The 25232-nt window shown below is 46.4% G+C and overlaps 1 protein-coding gene across 1 annotated transcript in view; it reads right to left on the minus strand.

Moving 5' to 3' along the window:
• The window catches only part of ZMIZ2 (zinc finger MIZ-type containing 2), a 108801-nt gene that overhangs the window by 30502 nt on the left and 53067 nt on the right, over nucleotides 1-25232 (minus strand). The window contains exons 2-4 of the mRNA XM_053367925.1: nucleotides 3254-3400; nucleotides 2599-2713; nucleotides 1147-1349 (exon numbers count right to left, since the gene is read on the minus strand). Coding sequence (XP_053223900.1) covers nucleotides 1147-1349; nucleotides 2599-2713; nucleotides 3254-3303 — 368 coding nt within the window. The 5' untranslated portion in view covers nucleotides 3304-3400. The remainder of the gene's footprint in view (nucleotides 1-1146; nucleotides 1350-2598; nucleotides 2714-3253; nucleotides 3401-25232) is intronic.

The raw sequence follows: 25232 nt of genomic DNA on the forward strand, positions 1-25232 counted from the left end.
TGACTGTTAAAAAAAACACAAAAACACCACTTCAGAGCATACGCAATACAACAGATTTGTACTGCAAGATTGTATATTGAGATACATTCTTGGTGACTGAACCACGGTTGTGAAACTACCTGGAACAGACCCATCAAATTCCTAATGGTTTAAACAGTTTTCCAGAAGCACTGTGAGACCTCCTTGTTTAGGAGAAAAATTAAACAGCTGGGGTTGAACAGGCCTGGGGGCTGTTATATTCAATGTAGTATGTAATATTCTGGATGAGCATTTTATTTATCAGATTTATTGTGAATAGGTAGCTTAGAAATTCAAAATACACAAATCAAATAGAGAGGATTTCTAGATGGCTCAAGCAAGCCATCCTTCTGACAAATCCTTTTTTTGGGGGGGTAGGTTGAGTGAGGTCCTTCTTGGCCCCACACCTACCAATAATAATCAGGGCAGCAATGTTTAATCAGTTTCACAAACCGATTAACAAAGCAATCCTGTGCATGTTTATTCAGAAGTTAAGTCCCACTGCATCCAACAGGACTCAACGCTCCCAAGCAATTTTGTGTACAGGACTACGCTTAGAAAGACTTTCGCAGCACCATCTTACAGGCGTTGGCTAAAGAGCAAGTTCCCTGGAGTGCAATGAGGCTTAGAACCAGGAAAGCAAGTATAGGACTGCGCCCATAATTTGCTAAAATGGTGCCCCCGATTAAATAAGACGACTAACTTCAATAAAAGCACTTTAAAAATTCCAGATGGCAAGCCCTGTCTTTAAAGAGGCACCCCTTCTTTCTTCTCACACTGGGCAAAGTGACTTCTACATAAAAAGAACGTCCGCATCATGCCAAAGGCACACCTTTGGGAACCCCACAAGCAGGACCTGAATGCATCTGCACGCTCTTCAGTGCTCTTCAACTGATATTCAGAGGCATGCTAGAAGCCACAATAGTTTTATCTTCCATGGATCTCTCTAATCCTCTAAATCACCCAAGTTCGCAGCCAGCACCACATCTTGTGGGAGTGAGTTCCACAGTTTAACAACGTGCTGTGTGCAGAAGTGCTTTCGCTCCTCTGACCTAAGCTGATGCCTGCTGCGACCCAGGCAGGCAGGCAGGCAGTACACCAAGGTTGATCTGCTGGTCTGGAACCTACCTTGTGGTGAAGCCCGGACCTCCGGGGTAAGTGTTGCGACTGTACATCCCCGGCTGCACGTAGCCCTTGTTGGTAGATCCCTCTGGGAAAGGCTGCTGTCCCATGAACTGAGGCGAGTTCATTCCAGAGCCGCTGCTGGCCACGCTGGGCATCATGGGGTTGCCAGAGGTGTTCCCCCCAGGGCCCATGGGGTTTCCAAAAACCTGCAGAGGTTGAAGAGCCCAGGTGAGGAAATAATAATAATAATAATAATAATAATAATAATAATAATAATATTTTATTTATACCCCACCCAAGATCCGTGGCCTGGCAAGGGGCCCACTGCCAACCCCTGGAGCCACTGCCCCTGATCTGGCTGCTTGTTGCCATCTCCAGACCCGTAAGCAAGCATCTCCTGAGAAGAAGGAACGACAGCCTCCATTCATGTTGCCAGCTCCCTCTGGGCAGCCCCCAGAGGGGCAGGGCAAGCAAATGGGCAGCAGCAACATGAAGGAGATAAGACTACTCAGGGAGGCTTTTTTGCCAAAGGAGCCCACAAATGGCAAAACAAACTAGAACGGACACTGTCATTGTATTCCCTGACATCCTATGCCCTTTTAAAATGTGGGTTTCTGAGGGGAGGGCTGTTATTGGGTTGTTGTTTTTATTTTGATTATATATTTTGTGGTTTAATTTATTTTTATTATTAATATTTTTATTTTGTTCTGTGAACTGCCCTGAGACTTCCGGGTATAAGGCAGTATTCTTTCTATCTATCTATCTATCTATCTATCTATCTATCTATCTATCTATCATCTATCTATCTATCTATCTATCTATCATCTATCTATCATCTATCTATCTATCTATCTATCTATCTATCTATCTATCTATCTATCTATCTATCATCTATCTATCTATCTCTATCTATCTATCTATCTATCTATCTATCTATCTATCTATCTATCTATCATCTATCTATCTATCTATCATCTATCTATATCTATCTATCTATCTATCTATCTATCTATCTATCTATCTATCATCTATCTATCATTAGGTTAACTAGGCAGTTTTGATGGCAGTGTAGTCTTGTAGGGCAGGGCTGGGGAACCTCTGGCCCTCCAGGCCTCTCTGTCTGGCCCTTGAGACTCACCTCAGGCCACACCCCCTCTCCTCAGGCCACACCCTCTTTTGCCTGAATGGAATGCACCCTTCAACTCTGATAAGGACACTCACTTGTCTGAAAGGTGAAATCTGCATTCATTGCTCTGCCCATTTTAGCTTCTGCCCTCCCATGTGGCCCCCCCAAGAAGTTTTCCTGGAAGGGAATGCAGTCCTTGGAGTGGGGTTAAAAAAAAAAGGTTCCTTGCCCATTTTAGGGACTGATTACCAAGATGGCCGAAAACACGCAGCCCAGACACCCCACTTCCCCGCCCCACCCCCACCATTTTGGAAGAACGCGGAAGGTACCTGACTCTGGGATGTGTTGCTGACTCCCCACACCGTGGTTACCACTGAGAGAGATCCTGCAGGCTGATTGGTATTCTGTTGCCAAGGAACTGACTCGTAGGCATATGAACCATCACTAGGAAAAGCAACAAACAACGCACAACGTTTTAATTAGGAGCCTTTGGGGAAGTGGCAGAAAAGCCTGGCAGGAGACAGGTGGGGATTGCTGGACCACGGGAAGAGTGGGTAAGCGGCCCAAAGCAGAGCAAGAAAACGCAGGACTGATGCTTACGCAGGAGGGGGAATACAAGAGTGGATGCACGTGTGCCTGTTGATCGCTCAGCAGCTGCAACATCAATGGATGTGCATTATGTTAGGTAAAGTGAACCTCCATGTTCAGGTGCCGCGTATCTTCAAAATTCCAATTGCCAGAGGGCAAACCGCAGGGAAGGGCTATTGTTTTCACTTCCAGATATCAAGGGTTGAAATCACGAGACTTTCTCCATGCAAAGCCGGGGCTATATCTCTGAGCTACGTAGCATCTCAATCACCTATCCATTTCTGATGCCTCTTTGTTGTGCAGAATACACCCGGCTCAGTTTATTCCCAAGGGTAAGACAGAGAAAGAGGTGCATGAAGGAATACAGACGTGTGTGGCAAGCTTGGCCATACGTACCCATGTGGGGTGGGCGGGAGCGATGGTTTCATTGGGTTCATTGAATTCATTGGCTACAGAAAGGCGACAGGGATGGGAGCAGGATCTTCCAAGGCAACACCAATGCGAGGAGCAAGTAGCCTCTTCAGTGTCACGGCTCTAGTTGGGCTATTGAGAAACAGAGAAAGAGAGAGATTAAAACCATGTTCTCCCAGACGGCATGCAACAGGAACCGGGCTAAGCTTGGTGGCTGGAACACTCTCAGGTCAGGGCAAGCTGACCCACAGTAATAAATCATAAGGTGTTCCTCAAGGCAATTGAGCTTGTCTTGCCTGAAGAACTAGTGAGGAAAGCCTAGCACAGAGACTTAGATCAGGTTGATGTTCCACATGAAATCCACTTTACGTCTCAGCCCTTGGTCTTTCAAGAAGCAAAACACACAAAGGGACAGAGGAAGCTGCCTCATGCTGAGTCAGAACATTGGTCCATCTAGTTTAGAATTATCTACACTGACCAGGCAGGAGTCTCTCCCAAGCGCTTCCTAGAGATGCTAGGGACAGAACCTGGGACCTTCTCTTCACAAGGCAGATGATCTGCCCTTCACACAGTGACATATACACAAGGCACCGCCAGCTGCTTCCAAAAGCAACCCACCAGGATGTCCTATAGCTCTGCCCAGCAGAGAGGGAAAGAGAGAGACTGTTCCTAGGTCATTCAGCGTGTTTCATGTGAGCCCAAGTTTACCTCCAAGTCCAGTGTTTCTCAAGCTTGGGTCCCCCAGCATCCCTAGCTAGCAAAACCAGAGGTCAGGGATGATGGGAGTTGTTGTCCAGCAACAGCTGGAGACCAAAGTTTGAGAAATACTGCCTTAGTCTGAGGCTACATTCACACCACATATTGAAAGTACTATGGTACTACTTTAAACAGTCATGACATCCCTCAAAGAGTGCTGAGAATTGTTAGGAGGCCCCTCTTTCCCTTAAAAGTAAAGGGACCCCTGACCGTTAGGTCCAGTCGCGGACAACTCTGGGGTTGCGGTGCTCATCTCGCTTTATTGGCCAAGGGAGCCGGCGTACAGCTGGTCATGTGGCCAGCATGACGAAGCCACTTCTGGCGAACCAGAGCAGCGCACGGAAACACCGTTTAGCTTCCTGACAGAGCAGTACCTATTTATCTACTTGCACTTTGAGGTGCTTTTGAACTGCTAGGTTGGCAGGAGCAGGGACCGAGCAACAGGAGCTCACCCCGTGGCGGGGATTTGAACCACCGACCTTTTGATCGGCAAGTCCTAGGCTCTGTGGTTTAACCCACAGCGCCACCCGCGTCCCCCTCTTTCCCTTACAGAGTTATAATTGCCACAGCTCCCTGCAAAGAGGGATTGATTTGTTAAACCAACTCTGTATTTGTAGCTCTGTGTCTTGTGTGCACAGAGGACTTCTCCAGACATAATTTTCATTGCACGTCCATGATGATTTGCGCTCATGAAGCTATCAATGTTGTGACACGTGATCCCACGTTGAAGACTGTGTTTGTTTGCCAAAGTTCGGGGGCAGCCACACTGTTTTGTCAATGTAGAAATCCCATAATTTCTCACACGTTATGGTTTATCTTTGGCCCCCTTATTATTGTGCTCATAGGAGCCAACTCTTTGCCCCCCAATACAATATTTTAGGGGTCCTGGGACTCCCTAAAGTGGAGGGACATTCAAAAGGGTTAGGGTTATGTGATCGATTGCACAAGGTGGGGCGTACCAGGGCCCCCCAATATTTTGTTCACATTTGCACCCCTGGTTGTGCTCTTATCTCATGTTTCTATTTTGTGAACCGTCCTGAGATCTTTTTGAAGAGTGCCATGTAAATCCAACAAATAAATAAAAAAACACAAAATGAAATGTTGTTGTGCCATAGGATATGGCTTTAAATATATAGTGCAGATGGGGCCTAAGTCCTTGAGGTGCCACGAGACTGCAAGAGACTTTGCTGCAAGAGACTAACATGGCTGCCTCTCTGGAAATAAGGTACGGACAAGCACTCCCTCTATGATACAGCCCAGAGATGCCTTGTGTCCTTATATACACTCTTATCCTCAGACAGCCAAGGCCACGAGTGGGTGGCAAAACCTGGTGTCCTCTCCCCGCAGATGCCTTTTAGCCTTTTCGTTCCAGATCAGGAGACGTCTCTCCACCTTAGACAGCAGGTCACTTGATTTCTGTGCTGGACAGGTAAACCGCCAGCCAGCCAATGGGAGTTCTGCCCCCTCCCCAATGACATTCTCCCCCCCCCCCAAGCTTGTTCTCAGTTTTCCGGAGGGGAAGTGGTCGCATTTGTTCAGCAGAGGCTTTTCGCTCTGACTACGTCAACTTTATACAGCGGCCAGAAGGAACTTGGCGTACTGCCCAGATATGGCAAAACAAGGTCCTGGCAGGCGCAGACCGGAGGGCTGGCCTAGTTACGCCAGATTAACTCTCTGCTGTCTGTGCAGCATCCAGACAGACACAACTCTGAGCCGGCCAAGGCAGCACACCGGCCGGCCACATGCTGCCTCTGTCCTATGAGCATGGCCAGGCCCATCATGACCCTTGCTGCTCGGAAAACGGAACCGGGCGTGTTACTTCCTTGGTTTTGCCCTGCGAAGCAGCTTGCCCTTTTGCAGAACACGAGGGCAGTGGGTGGCTACCTTTTAGAGGGACAGGGTGACCCGTAACCAAGCGAGGGAGCACGTGTTTTTGGAGGCAGCGAGTCCCCAGTTCCAACTCCTGAATCTGCAGCTGAAAAGGATCTCTGCCAGGAGACCTTGAAGAACCACAGCCAGCCCGCTGGGGCACTTCCCAGGTTTAGCAAAGGTTTCTTTTGAGTAGGGACATCAGGCGACTTTGGCTTTTCGAGAGCATTCAATCCGAATTTGCGAGGTACTGTTGCAACAATGCAATCGCTCCCCCCAAACTTCCCAGTGCGGGTTCTCCGTCACTTTCCTTATCGCAAAAGATCCAAATCTTAGGGGAAGAAGGTTTGCTGTGCAAGAGTTCTCCAACTCAGCTTGAACTGCACAACCTGAATTTACTGGCGTGTGGCTGAATCCCAACTGAAAACAGCCCCCGTCTGGAAGCATGCAGAATAGACAATACAGTGGTACCTCGGGTTAAGTACTTAATTCGTTCTGAAGGTCTGGTCTTAACCTGAAACTGTTCTTAACCTGAAGCACCACTTTAGCTAATGGGGCCTCCCGCTGCCGCCACGCCACTGGAGCACAATTTCTGTTCTCATCCCGAAGCAAAATTGTTAACCCAAGGTACTATTTCTGGGTTAGCAGAGTCTGTAACCTGAAGCGTATGTAACCCGAGGTACCACTGTACTAGGATGCAGAGGCTAACACTATAAGCTTTACAGCCTGCTTGAAGTTATGCTGGGTACAAACCCCCACCCTTCTCAGTCCTGAATATGTGGAGGATGATTGTGGTAATACGTAAAAAATACTAGGGCTTGCAGATCAGAAGGTCGGCGGTTCGAATCCCCGCGACGGGGTGAGCTCCCGTTGCTTGGTCCCTGCTCCTGCCAACCTAGCAGTTCGAAAGCACCTCAAAGTGCAAGTAGATAAATAGGTACCGCTCCTGCGGGAAGGTAAATGGCGTTTCCGTGCACTGCTCTGGTTCGCCAGAAGCGGCTTAGTCATGCTGGCCACATGACCCGGAAGCTGTATGCCGGCTCTCTTGGCCAATAAAGTGAGATGAGCACCGCAACCCCAGAGTCGGCCACGACTGGACCTAATGGTCAGGGGTCCCTTCACCTTTATGTCGAGGGCAGGGAACCTGTGGTTCTCTAGATGCTACTGGGCCACAACCCTGAACATTGGCTAAGTTGGCTAGGGCTGAAGAGAAATGGAGTCCAACAACCTCTGGTGGACCACAGGTTCCCCCACTCATTCTGGGTATGCGCAGAAGCACCCTTTTCTTCATTGCTTCACAGGATCCTGCAAACCCTCGTGGGCAAACTTCCAAGGGCCACACACCCATGGCAGGCACAGCCAGGAGCAAAAAGCAGACGTGGCGCCACAAACGCAACCTCCCTGTCTTTGTACAGATGGCTACCTTCAATCTGTGCTAGCCACACGTCTCTCTCCAGGCTAGTTAAGAGGCATCATCACAGTTCAAGGTCCCTTTCCCACCAAGCAAAAGCACGCCAGGAGTGGAGCACAGCTACTAAGGAGCGTAATCCGGGAAGGAGAGTAGCCTGGGCAGAGTCCCAAGGTCTAGAGCAGGCTTTCCCAAACTTGGGTCTCCAGCTGGCTTTGGACTACAACTTCCATCATCCCTAGCTAGCAGGGCCAGTGGTCAAAGATGCTGGGAGTTGGGGTTGGCAGTGGGGCCCACCCAACTGAGGTATGGGCTTCAGTGGGCTCCCAACCATACTGAGTTCTGATACCAGCCCTGTTCATATGCTAAAATCTTTGCTCTGCACACAGGAAAGGGACTTTCTTGAGGTCAGCCATACAGGAGAGTCAAAAAGAAGGGGAGACTCAATTCTGGACAGCATCCCGGCCTAGCTCAGCTTATTTTTCCCTCTTTGCCTGTAGGTTTTAGGTTATGGGAATGTATTGTTGGGACTGCTGAGAGAGATACGAAAGCATGTTTGACAAGAACCGCTCCAGCAAGGGTTTAAGGATCCTGTTCTGAAGGAAGAAAAGACAGGTGTGGGGAGCCTGAGTGAACCAAGCGCCCTCAGCTGCACCCCATATTTTCTAGGTCATGGGAGTGAAGAGGAGGGTTGGCAAAGTCAAAAAAGCCACCTCTGCTGCTACGGGGCTGGTTGTTGACACCTGTCCCAGGGCAGGGCCAATTACAGAGCCTATTCCCAGCTGCCTCTGTTTCCGGGGGGGACGGGGACCAAAAAGCAGAGGCAGCTTTTCGTTTGGGGACCAAACGAAAGGGAGAAACTGCCACCTCTGGCTGCTTCTCACTGTTCATTCCACCAGAGAGAGATGGAGAACCAACTAGGAAAGCGTTCTGCGCTCCCAATGGTGTTCTCCAGCCACTGATGTTCTGGGACCTTCTGAGCATACGCCTTTCCTGGGGCAGGGAAGGAAGTTTCCACCAGCATAGGGAGCGGGGAGAGAGGAGTGGGGACATTCCATTCCACCATCTGCTGGGTGAAAGAGGAGTCAGTGGAATCAGACTGAGAGCCAGGGAGGGGGAAAGGGTTGGGAGCAGGCCCAGCAACAGGCCCCTCATTTACTCATGCATTTGAGGGAGGGGAGGCGAGGGAAGCCTGCCCCAGGAACCCTGCCAAGCTAACCTCTCTCCCCCGCCCCTTCCTGGCTCTTAGGAGAAGGGCAAAAACACTTTTATTTCTTCTGCTTTCGAGGGGGCTGGCTAATTGCTAATATTGTTCAGACCGGGTGCTGTCTGCACGCTCCCCCGGCTGACTTTTGGGGGGTTTTGTCTGGTGGTTTTTTCCTTTGATGTTTTAATTGGATGCTTTTAAATGGCCTTAAGTGGCTCTGATTGCTATTTTATGTGAGCTGCTGTGATTTTTAAAAAGGCAGGTTAAAAAAACAAAAACATACAACAAAATAAATGATTTTCAGGGGTATGAAAAGGTAGGAATGGGTTGGGGGGGATGCAAACTGAAGAGGGGTCCCCATCTGCATTTGGAGCTTTTCGGGGGTGCAGGCCACAGCGGATATCTGTTGGTGGGATAGGTCTCATTTATTGTGTCAGCAAATCACTTACAATGGGTAAAGGGAATAGAAGAGTTAAGCACTACAGTATCCAGATACAAAAGTGAACAGGGGTGCTCTTGCAACTTTAATTATCATGGAACAGACACAATTCTTTCTTCTTCACAGCAATTAAAGGTGCAGAAGCCCAGTTCTCTTTTTCACCTATAGAGCATCGAAAGACACCCCCACTCTCTATGAACACTGTATATATCCACTGAAGTTCTTTGAAAAAAGAGGTAAAACACGAGACATACAACAGTTATACAAACAACGGAAAGGGGCAGCTAAAACATAAAAATCATACCAGAATTAAAACTGCATTCTCATTACCCAACACACACACACTCATTATCTCAAAACGGCTGCCCGTACTCCGTACATTATGATAGGGTGCCTTTTTCCTGAGGAAGAAATCCCACACAATTCAAGAGAACTGTGCATTCACACACTGTGGCAAGCGCCAGTTATTGGTTTCCCATGAACTCACAAATCACACCTGCTTCCCTTCCCCTGGTGTAGTGTTAATATCAAAACGGGGTAACTGTGATTTGTTCCTCTCAAACAAACAATGATTGGGAAGCGAAGAACGAACCTTGGTTTTATAAAACCCTGGTCCTGGAGCAAAACAACAACACTAACCCTGGTTTGGATGTGGAACATAGGTTGCTGTTCCTGCTTGCAAGCATGGAGGAGCGAGCTATGTGTTCATGGTAAGCCATTACAGTCATACCTCGGGTTACAGACACTTCAGGTTGTGCTTTTTCAGGTTACGGACGTGCTGAAACTCGGAAGTACCAGAACGGGTTACTTCTGGGTTTCAGTGGTCGCACATGCACAGAAGTGCTAAATCGCGCCTTGCGCATGTGCAGAAGCGCCGAATTGCAACCTGCGCATGTGCAGACATGGCGCTGCGGTTTGCGAATGCTGCAGGTTGCGAACGTGCCTCCCGCATGGATCACGTTCACAACCCGAGCGTCCACTGTATAGGGTTACAGTGTTGTTTTCCAAATGTTTTGTTGCAAGTAAACTGACTCCCAAAACTGTGCCACTGAATTGAGAAATACAAGTATTCTCATAACGGGGTTACGAGCCTCAAACACACAACTAGCCAGACAGGGAAGAAGTTAACCTTTTCATTAGTTTTTTAAAATAATAATAATAATAATAATAATAATAATAATAATAATAATAAAACCTCCCATGTGTGCTTGTATTAGGGAATGTGATGTTGCAACATGAGAATTATCCTATTGACAAAATGCACCTAAAAGCTCTCATAAGCCTATGATTTCCAAGAAGCCTGGAAAAGCGACTTTGAAGAGGAAAATTGCTAAGATGGCCTAATTCAGACTCAGTTCTAAATCTTACATTAATAAAGGGGACCGAGCAATAAAGAGACTACTCTGGGCTTAGTTTCAGGAATTACTTTTCAACGGAACATTTGGAGAGCAGAGTGTTTTTGTTTTGCAGGGTCAGTTCAGCTGAATTGGTTGTTTGTTTTAGGGAAAGGGGAGAGGAGATTTTTCTGGCAATGCTGGCGGTGTTTGTTTTGAGTGACAGAATCAAACTTCAATTCTGGCATGTTTCATACGACTGCTGCCCCTTTCCATAGTTTCTACTATTATTGTTCGCTACACACTTTTGCCTCTTTATGCACACTTTATCAACAATCTATTTTGTTAAAAAACCCGAGGCATTTTTGCTGGGGATTGTAGGGAAAGACCTGCCAAAAAAGTTGAAAAACATCTTCATGTATGTGACAACGGCCACGAGAGTTCTGGTAGCACAAGGATGGAAGACTGAAGAAACCCCAACTAAAGAATCATGTCAAGAAAAATTGACAGACTATGCAGAACTGGCAAAATTGACATATAAGCTATGGGACAAGGATAACTGTGACTTTAACGATGAATGGGAACCTTTCACAAAATATTTGAAGACGCAACAAAGCGAACTGGACTCCTTGGCAGGTTTTGAATAGACATTCACAATTTTTCTACTGATAATAATTAGCTAAACAGTTTGAGGATCTATACAACTCTGTAACATGCAGAAAATAGCATTATTGGAGAAACCAAAGACTGGAACTGAGGGAAGTCGGAGGGTGGGGTGGGGGGATGGGTTCTGTGGGGGGAAGAAAAATGGGGGGGGGAATAAGGATATGTTTTTGGAAAATATGTTTGTTATAACTTTGAATAATAAAACAAACAAACAAACAAAACAATCTATTTCAACAGCTAGGCATCTCTTATGAATGTACGATGTTCCTGGTGTAGATTCTGACTGAAATGCGCCGAGCCTAATAAAATCAGGATTTTGTACATCTAGACTTCCTTTCCTCTTGTTTTTGCAGTAAATTATGGGATGTCAGCTCTATGTATCTGGAGGATTGCAATTAAAGTACATATTCACATATGCTTTATTAAGAAATAAATGCTTAACCAGAGGATGAACATCCTAGCAACGCAGACGAAGCAGAGAGCATGCGCTGAACAGGACAGTGACTCTTAGATATATGGAGTGCAAAAAAACAAAAAAAACAAAATTGAAGGGCTCCATCTACACTATACATTTAAAGCAGTATTATACCATTAAAAACAGTTGTGGGTTTCCCCCAAAAGAATTTTGGGAACTGTAGTTCGTTATGCATACTGAGGCCAAGGAACAGAAAATCTGAGCTCTCCAGATGTTGGTGGGATCCCAAGGTCCTTCAGCCCAGCCAGGGATGGTACGAGTTGAAGTCAGACAACATGTGGAGGACCACAAATTGCCTATTCCTGAATCCAAAGGTACCGTATTTTTTGCTCTATAAGACTCACTTTTTCCCTCCTAAAAAGTAAGGGGAAATGTGTGTGCGTCTTATGGAGTGAATGCAGGCTGCGCAGCTATCCCAGAAGCCAGAACAGCAAGAGCGATTGCGGCTTTCACTGCACAGCAATCCCTCTTGCTGTTCTGGCTTCTGAGATTCAGAATATTTTTTTTTCTTGTTTTCCTCCTCCAAAACCTAGGTGCGTCTTGTGGTCTGGTGCCGTCTTATAGAGAGAAAAATACGGTATATGCTAAGCTATAAAGGCTCAACAAATTCCAGGCACCCAGAAGGGTCTCAGCTGGTTCAAAGCAGGACTTGAAATTAGGCTTTTGTGTTATCCACATTTTTCCCCTTTTGCACTTTTTTTTTGCATCCAGGAGCAGCTGGATGTAAGTTTCGTATGCGAACCCCCAACAAGCGAAGGTTGCACGTGCAAAGGACCTTAAGTTCTGAGCCTACCAGGGCATATAATCTGACACCAGCTCCCCACTGTCACGTCGAAACCCCATTTCCCCCAAACAAAGCCACTGCCTCACCTGGGAGTGAACACAAGTCCCGCTTCCCCAGACATTGAAACGAGAAAGATGCTCAGTCTTTGCAAAGTGATGCAGGATGGTTGGTCAGAAGGGTGGGGCTCGGGAAGAAGTAGAGAGACGCTGTCCTACTGCTTATGCTTTTCACAGGGAAGGAGAAAGCCTTCTCTGAGCCAGTTTGGGTGTCCAGTGGCCGGGAGAGCAAGAGCATACAGCAGGAAAAGTGGCAAGGACCAGTCTGGACACGGGGGCTACAAGGGAAGAGACTTTATCTCCTTCCTGGGTTCTGGGTTGCATCCTGGCCCACCAAAGAAATGAAAGGAGAAAGAGAAAAAGCACAAATCGAATTCATGCCTAAGTGGGTTTTTGTTTTGTTTGTTTGTTTGGGGTGGGGTGGGGAGATGAAATTAGTTCAGAAATACCGTATTTTTTGCTCTATAAGACTCACTTTTTCCCTCCTAAAAAGTAAGGGGAAATGTGTGTGTGTGTTATGGAGCGAATGCAGGCTGCGCAGCTATCCCAGAAGCCAGAATAGCAAGAGGGATCGCTGCTTTCGCTGCGCAGCAATCCCTCTTGTTGTTCTGGCTTCTGAGATTCAGAATTTTTTTTTTCTTGTTTTCTTCCTCCAAAAATTAGGTGCGTCTTATGGCTGGTGTGTCTTATGGAGCGAAAAATACGGTAGTTCAGAAATACTTTCCAGCAGTTGTGCCTGAGGCATTTTGCAAGAACACCATGTAGTGCTTCTGCTATTGGGGGGCGGGGGGGGGGGGGAGGAGAAAATCTACCAGCCTACATTGTAATTTGCCATTCACTGGCTTGCCTGTGGCTAGTAGACTTGCTAATATTTAAGCAACAACCGCCACCAGCCAATTCCTTAATCCACAGATTTAACCCATATAAACAGGTAATAATAACACAACTCCCTGGCACGAGAAAGTTCACCTGCTGATTCCTGCAGAACAAGTGGCGGTTAAAAGTCAAGCTGCCAGGTTTCTGTCTTCTGATCAGTTGGCAACCCCATCCCCAGCAACTGCATGCCAAAATAGTGGCTGGCTCTCTCTATCTTCTAGAATTGTAAAGAAAGGGGTGGGGAAACCCCTAGGTGCTTCTTGGAGGAAGAACAAGGTAACAACCCAATAAATCAATGATAAGTGTTTTTTGTATTTCCGTTTCACAAAAATATTTTTTTAAAAAACTACAAGCTTTCAGACTAAAATGATGGGAAACAGTTAAGCTACAGTTCAAGAGTTCCCATCTCATGTGTGTCTTGCATTTATTGAGTGTTTTGCAAGTTAATTGATAAATGCAAGATACACATGTGCCAGAGCCTGTCCCTCATCAGGTAATGGAAACAGAAGGAGACGAAAGCGCTTGCCTCTGGCTTCTGCAGTGGTGACAAATGTCACCATGGTGCTGTCTTGCCAAAAAAGTGGGGGGGGAGGTTGGACCAGGCTCATTGCACACAAAACCATGTGCTCCATCGAAGAGATACAGCCAGTACTTTTTTTCTGGGGGTGTGCAAAGCTATGGTTTTCCCAGTAGTGATGTATAGAAGTGAGAGCTGGACCATAAAGAAGGCTGATCACCGAAGAATTCATGCTTTTGAATTATGGTGCTGGAGGAGACTCTTGAGAGTCCCATGGACTGCAAGAAGATCAAACGCATCCATTCTTAAGGAAATCAGCCCTGAGTGCTCACTGGAAGGACACATCCTGAAGCTGAGGCTCCAATACTTTGGCCACCTCATGAGAAGAGAAGACTCCCTGGAAAAGACCCTGATGTTGGGAAAGATGGAGGGCACAAGGAGAAGGGGACGACAGAGAACGAGATGGCTGGACAGTGTTCTCGAAGCCACTAACATGAGTTTGACCAAACTGCGGAAGGCAGTGGAAGACAGAAGTGCCTGGCGTGCTCTGGTCCATGGGGTCACGAAGAGTCGGACACGACTAAACGACAACAAGCAGGGGTACACATACCCCCAGACATTTTGTGAATCTTTGTGCTTTTGTCCATTTGCTGTATTTATTTTTCCCGATTTGAACTATAAAATGGTGATTTTCTTGAGTCAAAATGAGAGTACCCCTAAACATTTTTTTTAGAAAAAAGCACTGGATGCATCCATTTCCCTAATGTGCCCTATGGGACAGGTTTGGGGGGAAACCTCTGGCTGTTCAGATACTGCTGAAACTATAACTCCCAAACAGAAAGAAAGAAAAGGGATAGCCTCACTCACTTTTAGCTCACCACTGCTAGTGTGCGGCCCCCAACAGATGATTCCCAAGGGGATGTGGCCCTCAACAGACTATCCCTGCTCTACAAGACTGGAGGATGCACAAGCACTGGAAACAGTGCAATAGTAAGGAACCAAAACTGCATTTACATAATTGGAGGCAGATTATATATATTGGCTTACCCCCCTCTTCAAAAAGCCACTCAATCCGATAAAAAGCTATAAAACCACATGCCTACAAGATGGGCATCAAGGGAAATGTCTGCTTTGCTGTGCTTCGTACGAGATGAAAGTTGAGTTTTCATGGTGCTTCCCAAGGCTTTTTCAACATGATTAAAAAAACAACCCCATTGCTTCTGCAAATTCTTTCACAAACCAATCAAGCGCATGGAGGCTCCAGTTCGTAAGTGGTTTCAAGATGAATTGGCCGTCTTAGCTAGCTGTGCAAAGTTGCTGAGAAAAAGTCAGGCCTTTCTGATTCTCCCCACCCGTCCTGAAAATAAGAGGTAGTTAGAAAAATAAGTCTACTCCCTTCCTCCGCTGCCCAAACACACTTCCTGCTCTAAAAACCGTAATCCTAGACCATGACAAGAAAGGATGCCGTTTAAGACGTTGTGCACGTTTAGAAAGGAAACGGTAAAGTGAAAGCTTTGCTATCCACATTTGAATAAAAGCAGAAACTAAGAACCAGAAGTATGGATGTGGCAGCTCCCTTCGTTGGTTTAAGATATTTATATGTTGCTTCATTATTCACATTTCTAAGCGGTGTGCATAAAAACAATCCACACGAAATGGGACAACGAAACAATAAAAATTATCATAGTACTATACTCTAGCTTGAAATGCCTGATGGAACAAGGAAGATTTGGTCATGCCTCTAAACTTCTGCAGGGAGGGTACTTGTCTAATCTCAGGTGGGAAGGAGTTCCACAGGTAAGGCTTAGATTTGCACTAAAACACAACTTGCTATGACTCACACACTGTGGTGTTTGTGGGCTCTCAGGGTGACCATTAGCCTCTATTAGACTAAACTCAGTATTAAAAATGTCGAGGCACTGGTACATAAACATTAATGCCCCATTAATCTCAGTTTGCCACCACACTGCACATTGCAAGCACTCTTAACAGTCACAGCATCTTAACACCCCTCAAAGAATTCTGGTAACTGCAGGGTGCTGACCTCATAGAGCTACAATCCCCAGCATCCTTAACAAACTACAGTTCCCAGCTGTTCTCCATGTGCTTAATCTGGAGGATTTGCTTTACCACCTTGTTGGGCTGAGTTCCTCTCCTCTCTCCCAGTGCTGTCTTGAGGCTTCCCCCAACCACCCTGAACCAATTTTGGAGGAGGCAGCGAGGGGACCCCCCTGTTGCACAAGCAGAAGTCCTTGTGTGGGGCTTCTGCTGACAGGCCCCATTAGCAGAATCCCACCCAAAGCCAAAGCTTGGCTCACATTAAAAACTGCATTACTGACAAATGGTCTTTCCCCTTCTTGGAGGAAAAGAACAGACACAGTACACTGAAGCAGCCATGTTATGTCAGGAATAAAGCTCAGATAAGATTCTTTTCCAGGTAGAGACTGGCTTAATCCTAGGCGGTGAGAGCCAATACAGAGTTAATTGGAGACAAATATTTCTCAAGTCCAAAGTGTAGCACAGCTGTTTATAACCCGAGCCGAGCAACTCAGCGCTCTAAATCTGGCACCCTTTCCATTTAGCTTAATTTAACTAAATGAAACTTTTGTTTTTGTTTTGCTGCTTTTCGGGTGGAACTGACGTTCCTTTGGTTGGGGTGGGGTGGGGAAACCTAGCCTTTACTTCTAAAAGAAAACAGGAAAACCCCTGCCAATATGAACAGAAACCTGAAGACCAATTTTGAAAACCAGAAGTGGCTCCTCCTTTACTGGCACTGTGATATAAATGAGGGCGCAACCCAGCCCAGGGGAAATGGATGGCTCCTTCTGACTGAAGCAAGAGGGGTGGTTTATGTGAAAATGGTATTCTGGTGAGAGCAGAGATAAGAAGCGTCCAGTTTGGCAGGTCTCCCAATTTTCTCCCCCCTCCCCAGGCCCACCACACACACACACACACAAACTTTTTCAGCAGGGGGCCAGTCCACTGTCCCTCAGACCTCGTGTGGGGCGGGGGCGGACTATATTTTTTGGGGGAAATGAACGAATTCCTATGCCTCACAAATAACCCAGAGATGCATTTTAAATAAAAGGACACATTCTACTCATGTAAAAACACCAGGCAGAGCCCACAAATAACCCAGAGATGTAGTTTAAATAAAAGGACACATTCTACTCATGTAAAACACGCTGGTTCCCGGACCGTGCAGGGGCCGGATTTAGATGGCGATTGGGCCAGATCTGGCCCCAGAGCCTTAGTTTGCCTACCCATGTACTAGAACAAGGAAGAACGCCCCTACTCATGGTCCAGAAAATAGCCCTCAGCTGATCAGATCAAATCAAATGAGCTGCCAAGGATCCTCAGCTAACTCACCTGGCAGACCCACAACATATATTCAAAGCACATCCGATGCACCTATAATGTACCGCAAAGATTTCTAGGAACTGTAGTTTGTCGACTCAAAATTGCAGTTGTGAGGAGGAAACTACAATTCCCAGGGTTCAGGGGTGGGGGCATCATTTGCGAATCAGAACTTAAAAGCAAGGCAGGGCGCAGAGATATTTTCCCTAGATGCTTCTCTCTTTTTTTAAATAATTTTTTATTAAAGGGTTTTTTTTTTTATAACAACAAAAACAAAACAAAACAATACAATACAATAAACACAACAAACAAACAAAAAAAACAAGTACAATTTCAGATCTTATTTTCTTATACCTTACTTCTCCGACTTCCTCATGCCTCCCTTTTCTGTATTCCAATTTCTAATCATTTATTCAGCAAATCTTCCCTTATTTTAACTTAGTTTGATCTTACTTGTTCTCCTTATCTTATCCATTACCAATAGTAACCATTTATTTTCTAATCCAACATCATTTTAACTTTCATTAATTTTATAATATTTCTTTAAATAGTCCTTAAATTTTTTCCATTCTTCTTCCGCTGCTTCTCTTCCCTGGTTTCGAATTCTGCTCGTCCTCTCTGCCAGGCCCATGTAGTCAATCACCTTCATCTGCCATTCTTCCAGGGTGGGTAGATCTTGTGTCTTCCAGTACTTTGCAATGAGTATTCTTGCTGCTGTTGTAGCATACATAAAAAAAGTTATATCCGTCTTTAACACCCCTTGGCCGACAATACCCAAGAGAAAGGCCTCTGGTTTCTTAGGGAAGGTATATTTAAATACCTTTTTCAGTTCATTATAGATCATTTCCCAGAATGCCTTAATCTTCGGGCACGTCCACCAGAGGTGAAAGAATGTGCCTTCCTTTTCCTTACATTTCCAACATTTATTGTCAGGCAAATGGTAAATCTTTGCAAGCTTCCTAGATGCTTCTCTTATGGGCACATGGCAACCTAGTAAGATGAACCAAGGGCAGAACTCTTGCACCTTTGTGCAGAAAGTGTGTCTTGTGGGGAGGAGAAAGAGGGTGCATTTGCTCCAATGTGACAAAAGCCGTCGGTGGTAAAAATTAAGTCCTTTTTTGTTTTTAAGTCTTTTTTTTTAATGCACAACTATTGCATGGGGGGGGAGGAATCCTCTCTTGCAATAATGGTCACCCTGCCGAGAAGGTGGAGCAGCTCTCCACAGCAACAGTGACACAGTGTCATCGCATTACTGCACCCGCTCCCCCTCGCCGGCTGCCCAGGCCCCGGCGTCGTCAGGAGGACTCTGGAACAGCACGTCCCGCTCGATCTGCTCAGCCGCCTGTAGCTGCAGGGAGCCAGCCAGCAGCCGACCACAAGGAAGAAGCAGCACCCAGGAGCGCCCGGCTCTCCCCCCCCCAACACACACCGTCCCCTCCCACCGCCCAGTGTCCAATGCACAAGGAGCCAGCAAGCCCTGGAGCCGGCAGAGCAGGAGAGGACTGCTGTAGGAAAACACAGCTTGCCTCTCCCCTGACCCTGACATTCCAGGAAAAGAAGGAGTGAGAGATACACAGCCAAACAGAGAAGAGAGAAAGCAAATCAAGGGCTTCCTGGATCATCTCCCAGGCCAATCCTCCCGGCCGGTGTGGGTTTCCCCCAGCCCTCGGTACTGAAATATAATCCCAAATCCCTTCATGACCAACATCCACTATTGTTGTGGGTGGTTTGTTTGTTCTAATCCTAAAACAAAAGAAAATGCAATTCTGTTTCACCCATCTTGCGGTTTTTAAATTCATCTCCAGCTTTGCTAATAAAAAACGACGACACATGACTGTTGTGGTGTTTTGTTTGGTTTAAGTCTGCCCTGTGCCTTACAAGGGACTGGAGGATTTTGGTTACAGCTAGAACTGGAAAGCTGCTGGACTGAATATTTCCAAAGGACATTGTGTCTTTTTCTCCCAGCATGCACCGTTGCACCATGGGATCTTTTTATGACCTCCACCTCTCCACTCTATCTAGTATAGCTAACAACACAATGCTAACAACACAACAACTCCCAATGCATGTTTACTCAGAAGTAAGCACCACTGAGTTCAATGGAGAAGCTTACTTTCAAATCAGCGTGCACAGGATCAAAACCTTAGACCAAAATCATTTGCACACTGCTAAAGAGGTATCATAGTGCTTTAAATGTTTAGTGCAGATGGGGCCTTGGTAATGTCACCCCTGATTTACCTAGAAGGGGATTAATCATGGAATGAAGCTGTGATAACAAAGAGATTCTGTAATGATGGGTGTCGCTAGCAACTCAAATCAATTTTTCTCCTTTCTCTGATCTCTTGGGAGGCCATCTACTCAGTGTCTTCTGCTTAGTCAAGGATCTTGCAACTACAGCATCTGACAGACGGCCACCCAGACTCTGCACAAGCATTTCCAGCAAAGGTGATTCCACTGTCAGACAGTTCCTGCTGTTAGGAAGTTTAATGACCAGTTGAAATCTGCTTCCTTGAGATTTCCACCCATTGGATCCCACCTTGTCCTCACTGTAAACCTAAGAACCACCTTGCAAAAACAACCACCAGGCTACAGACAGGTCTACAGTCAGACAGCAACAGAGACTAAGATCCCAACTAGGGACTTCCCAATTCACAGCTGGTGGGAAGCGAATGTGGAAAACAGGCCCTTTGAAGCCTTGGTGTCAAGGGGAACACAGAAAGCACAATAAGCTGACTATTTGTCCCTTTAGCCCAGAGGTGGGGAGACCTTTTCTGGCTGCTGGGCCAGATCATTATCTCCCCAACTATTACAGCTAGACAGAGTCACCCATCTGTCAATCACTTCAGGTGACATTGCGCTTTGGAGCTACAAATGCTGAGACTTCAAAGCGCAGCACGGGGCTGTTTGAAAGCCCTTTTGCAAGCAGCCCTGTGCTGTTCTTTTAAGGTACTGAAAACTGGAGAAATTTCTTTCCCCTCCCAGCAAAGGAACAATTGGGAGATGACTTTACGCTGATTGTTACTTCGAAGCTGCGTCAGTACCTGTCCCAAACCTGACTTCACATATGATGGGGGAAATAGGCATGCAGATCAATCCGGGGCCCCTGGTGGGCCATGTTTGGAGATCCCCCACCCCCAATCTGGCCTATTATTGTTTGCTGCTCTGACTAGAAGCGACCCCTCAGGCTCTAGGGCAGTAATGGGGAACCACCCCCAGATGTTGTTAAGACTCCACTGCCCATCAAATCCAGCCAGCATGGCCAGTGGTGAGGGGAGCTGTAATTCATCATTTGAAGGGACAGATTCTCCATCTCTGCTCTAAGGCCAGCCTTGTAAATAAGCCCCTGCAATGTCCAGCAGGGTCTCCTTGGGAAGATCATAAATGATCAGCTTGGCATGCATTGGGGGGAGGTGATCTGCTAGGCAATCTGGTCCCTGGTTGTATAGGGCTTTACATGTCAACAAGAAAATGTTGAATCTGGCAGTAGCAGAGGCCAGTAGCAGCCAGCGTAGATCTGTCAACACGTGGGTAATGTGTAAAGCTGGATGTCCCACTAATCACTCTAGCAGCTGCTTTTTGCATTAGCTACAGGAGGGACACGGGTGGTGCTGTGGGTTAAAACTACAGAGCCTAGGACACCAATCAGAAGGTCAGTGGTTCAAATCCCTGCGACGGGGTGAGCTCCCGTTGCTCGGTCCCTGCTCCTGCCCACCTAGCAGTTCGAAAGCACGTCAAAGTGCAAGTAGATAAATAGGAACTGCTACAGCAGGAAGGTAAACGGCGCTTCCGTGCGCTGCTCTGGTTCGCCAGAAGTGGCTAAGTCATGCTGGCCACATGACCTGGAAGCTGTACGCTGGCTCCCTTGGCCAATAAAGCAAGATGAGCGCCACAACCCCAGAGTCGGTCACGACTGGACCTAATGTTCAGGGGTCCCTTTATCTTTACAGCTTCTGAACAAGGTGCTAGGGTAGTTGGTGCACAACCTAATTCCTGGATCTGGAATCCATCTATCCATAAGGCAGGATTCAGTTGAAATTTATCAGCCCCATCTTGCCCATGACTGCACCCAGACATCAGTTTGGCACAACCACAGCATCTTCTGATTCAGATGCTACAGAGAACCGGAGCAGTCTAAGAAGAAATGAAAAGTCAGAGAGATTTTTCCTCTCATCTGCTACCTAAGAAATTTTTAACAGGAGGATTGAAATTGGCAACTTCTCTCTACAAAGCATAGCGGGCTCTACCACTGAGCTAGAATTCCTTTGCAAATACAGTGGTACCTCAGGTTAAGTACTTAATTCGTTCCGGAGGTCCATACTTAACCTGAAACTGTTCTTAACCTGAAGCACCACTTTAGCTAATGGGGCCTCCCGCTGCCGCCGCGCCGCCGGAGCACGATTTCTGTTCTCATCCTGAAGCAAAGTTCTTAACCTGAAGCACTATTTCTGGGTTAGCGGAGTCTGTAACCTGAAGCATATGTAACCTGAAGCGTATGTAACCTGAGGTATCACTGTACAGGTGGAGGACATGGCTCCCGTACTTTTCAGCAACTGCAGAAGAGAGTAATTTCAGGTGGTGCAGTTTTTTCTCAACAAACCTGCATCTGTCAAAATTAATCTCTTCTGCATAATTATCAATTACTGCTGGAGCCCACCCCTCCTTTGCACCCAGTGCGGTATCTTAGTTTATCTGCAAGGCCTTCGTCATCGGAAGCAAGTCAATAGATAGCTCCCTATACAGGCCAATATTCAACTTTTGATCTGATGCAATCATATTCTTCCTAAGGACTTGAAAATGTTCCCCAACACTCAGTACACCTCCTGTGTTTTATTTAATTAATGAACCTCAATATTGTCTCTTATTTCTCCCATCTTAAACTTTAGAGCAGAATTTTCTGAGTTTGGCTTTTATTTACTTGCAGTATGAATGTTTGCATCAGCTAAAGTGTTAAGTGTTGCCTGTGGTTAATTCCAGGTACCAAGGAAAAGGAAGGGGAGAAACAGGGGTATTTGTTTTGCCCAATCAAGTTATAAAAGGTAGCAGATGAGACGACACGACACGACAGCTTTTTCTTCTTCTTTTAATTGCTGTGTGTGATGAAAGGGCTGGGAGACAAGGGCCCTCCGTTCTCATACACTTGTACTACCTAACAGCCAATTCCAAAATATGGGGGAAATAGACATTAAAAGTCTTGTGTAACTACACTACTTAATGTACTTAGGAACCTATTAATCCAAAGTATACATGCATGCCTTTTATACATTGCTCACTGCCTAACAATGAAGCCATGTAAGAAAGCAAAACTCTTAGCAGAGCAAGTGCTGTGGGCGGGCGTGTTTTACTTTTTACTTATTCTTACTGCATTTATTCCAGTTTCCCAGGTATTTCCACTGCAGAGACACACATCTATGTTGACATGAGTAACTTAAATGTTGACAAAGAGTAACTTAAAGAGCGTAGACAGCCATGCTGCTCCTTAAGTTGGTGGTGTGATTGCAGGCAGTAGGGATGTATGTAATTAACTTTTCCTCTGCTTAGACCCAATGAAATGAATGGGCATGGCAAACTTAGGTCCACCAGTTTTGATGGGTGTACTCTTGAGTATTCATTGCATATTCATTTCAATATGGTCTATGGTAGGTATGATTAGAACAGGAGGTAAGCCATAGTATATATGTTAAGATGGCCTAATCTAACTGGCCAGAAACTAGAAAAAGTATTTTGTGTTGTTTATCTCAGGATTGCTAGCATCACAATCTGAGAACCTTTAAGGAAAAAGGTGGTTTCGTCAAGTGCCAATTCTTAGAATCATAGAATCATAGAATCATAGAGTTGGAAGAGACCACAAGGGCCATCGAGTCCAACCCCCTGCCAAGCAGGAAACACCATCAGAGCACTCCTGACATATGGTTGTCAAGCCTCTGCTTAAAGACCTCCAAAGAAGGAGACTCCACCACACTCCTTGGCAGCAAATTCCACTGTCAAACAGCTCTTACTGTCAGGAAGTTCTTCCTAATGTTTAGGTGGAATCTTCTTTCTTGTAGTTTGGATCCATTGCTCTGTGTCCGCTACTCTGGAGCAGCAGAAAACAACCTTTCTCCCTCCTCTATGTGACATCCTTTTATATATTTGAACATGGCTATCATATCACCCCTTAACCTCCTCTTCTCCAGGCTAAACATGCCCAGCTCCCTTAGCCGTTCCTCATAAGGCATCGTTTCCAGGCCTTTGACCATTTTGGTTGCCCTCCTCTGGACACGTTCCAGTTTGTCAGTGTCCTTCTTGAACTGTGGTGCCCAGTGTGGTGCCCACTGCCACTGCAGTGCTGTTGATGCCAAAAGCCACATCTGGTGAAAATGCCCTCTTCCTACAGGAGTGCTCTGATGGTGTTTCCAGCTTGGCAGGGGGTTGGACTCGATGGCCCTTGTGGTCTCTTCCAACTCTATGATTCTATGATTCTAACAGCTTTGAAAGGCAATCCAAACCTACCATGGCCAGGGGACACCATCTCTAGGATCTTGAATGCATGTTTACCCTGCTCTTCAGCCCAAAAGTTACAGATCAACAAAAGACAAGAGAGCTCAGGCTTTCAATCTAATGACACAAAAGGGGTGGGGGGAGAAAGGGAGGGCGAGGAAAACAGAACAGGCAAGCTTCAAGACCCAGCTTCTTAAAGCTACAATTCTTATAAAGACCAGAAGGAATGGCAACAGGTCAGGTGGTGTGAGACTACTGCTAGGAGACAGCAGAAGGAGAATTAAAAGCAACTATCTCTCAGCTTTCTTTCTCTCCTTCTGCTGCAGCCTGGTGGAAGGGGTGACCTGTCCTGATCTCCAGTCCAACCAACAGGTGACCTCTCCTTGCATCTCCACCCCCCTCCCATTTTGCAATTGAGAGTAAGGTGTTGTGTTTTTTTTAAACTAAGTGTGTATATATCCAGTTTTCATATGTAGTCCATAGGGATTGTACTGGCCTTTGCTTAGATTAGGGATGCGGGTGGCGCTGTGGTCTAAACCACAGAGCCTAGGGCTTGCCGATCAGAAGGTCGGTGGTTCGAATCCCCACGAAGGAGTGAGCTCCTGTTGTTTAGTCCCTGCTCCTGCCAACCTAGCAGTTCGAAAGCACGTCAAAGTGCAAGTAGATAAATAGGTACCGCTCTGGCACGAAGGTAAACAATGTCTCCGTGCACTGCTCTGGTTCTCCAGAAGCGGCTTAGTCATGCTGGCCACATGACCGGGAAGCTGTCTGCGGACAAACGCCGGCTCCCTCGGCCTATAGAGCGAGATGAGCGAGCAACCCCAGAGTCGTCTGCGACTGGACCTAATGGTCAGGGGTACCTTTACCTTGCTTAGATTAAATCTGGACGTGACGTGGGAATGCGGTTATTTTGCTTATGTCATACTGGTGAATAACTGTAGCATGAAACCACTGGTCCATCTAGCCTGGCCTTGTCTACTCTGACCGACAGCACTTCTCTATGGTCTCAGGCAGAGAGGCGTTTTCCAGTCCTAGAGCTGAAGGTCCTTTTTTTGGCTGCACGTGTAGCAGACTGAACCAGGGGTCTTCTCCAATGCAAATCAAGTGCTCAGCCCCTGATCCAACACACTCTACATGGGATACATAAGATGCTTTGAAATTCTTGCTTCATCATTACATTGTGGCTTTAAATGAAGCTAAGCTTTCAAGACTTCAGCAGAACCATCCTATACTTATTCAGGGTTTCCTGGAAGATCATTTGTCCTTCCTAAACTGGATTCCCCAGCATTTGAAATTCACCAGGCACATTTTGCACCTGGCTATGGGCCACTTGTGACCAAGTAAAGATGCCCAGGACCCAGGAATGCACCTGATGTCTCCACCATCTGGAGGTGCACGCCCGGAGATCCTTGGATCCTGACTTTTTTCCTTACACTAGCAACACTTCCTGTAGAATTCTACCCATGATATTTTATCTGCACCACCAGAATGAATTTCAGGAACCAAAAAGTCATATTGAAAAATAAGCCTTTTGAGTCGTCTGGCCCCAACATGGTAACTAGACATTCCATTTTTAATGACGGTGACGGTAAAGAAGCCATAGCCGCGTGCAGCCTCTCCCTGAAGGAGGGGGTGCACGCGGCTATCCCTGAAGCCTTCGGAGCGCAGCGCGAGTTCCAGCTGCGCTCCGCAGGCTTCGGGTTCCTTTTGCTGAAGCTGGGAGAGTCTTGCTTCAGGTGGCTA

The sequence above is a fragment of the Podarcis raffonei genome, chromosome 15 (assembly GCF_027172205.1).
Source record: "Podarcis raffonei isolate rPodRaf1 chromosome 15, rPodRaf1.pri, whole genome shotgun sequence".
NCBI classification, from domain to species: domain Eukaryota; kingdom Metazoa; phylum Chordata; class Lepidosauria; order Squamata; family Lacertidae; genus Podarcis; species Podarcis raffonei.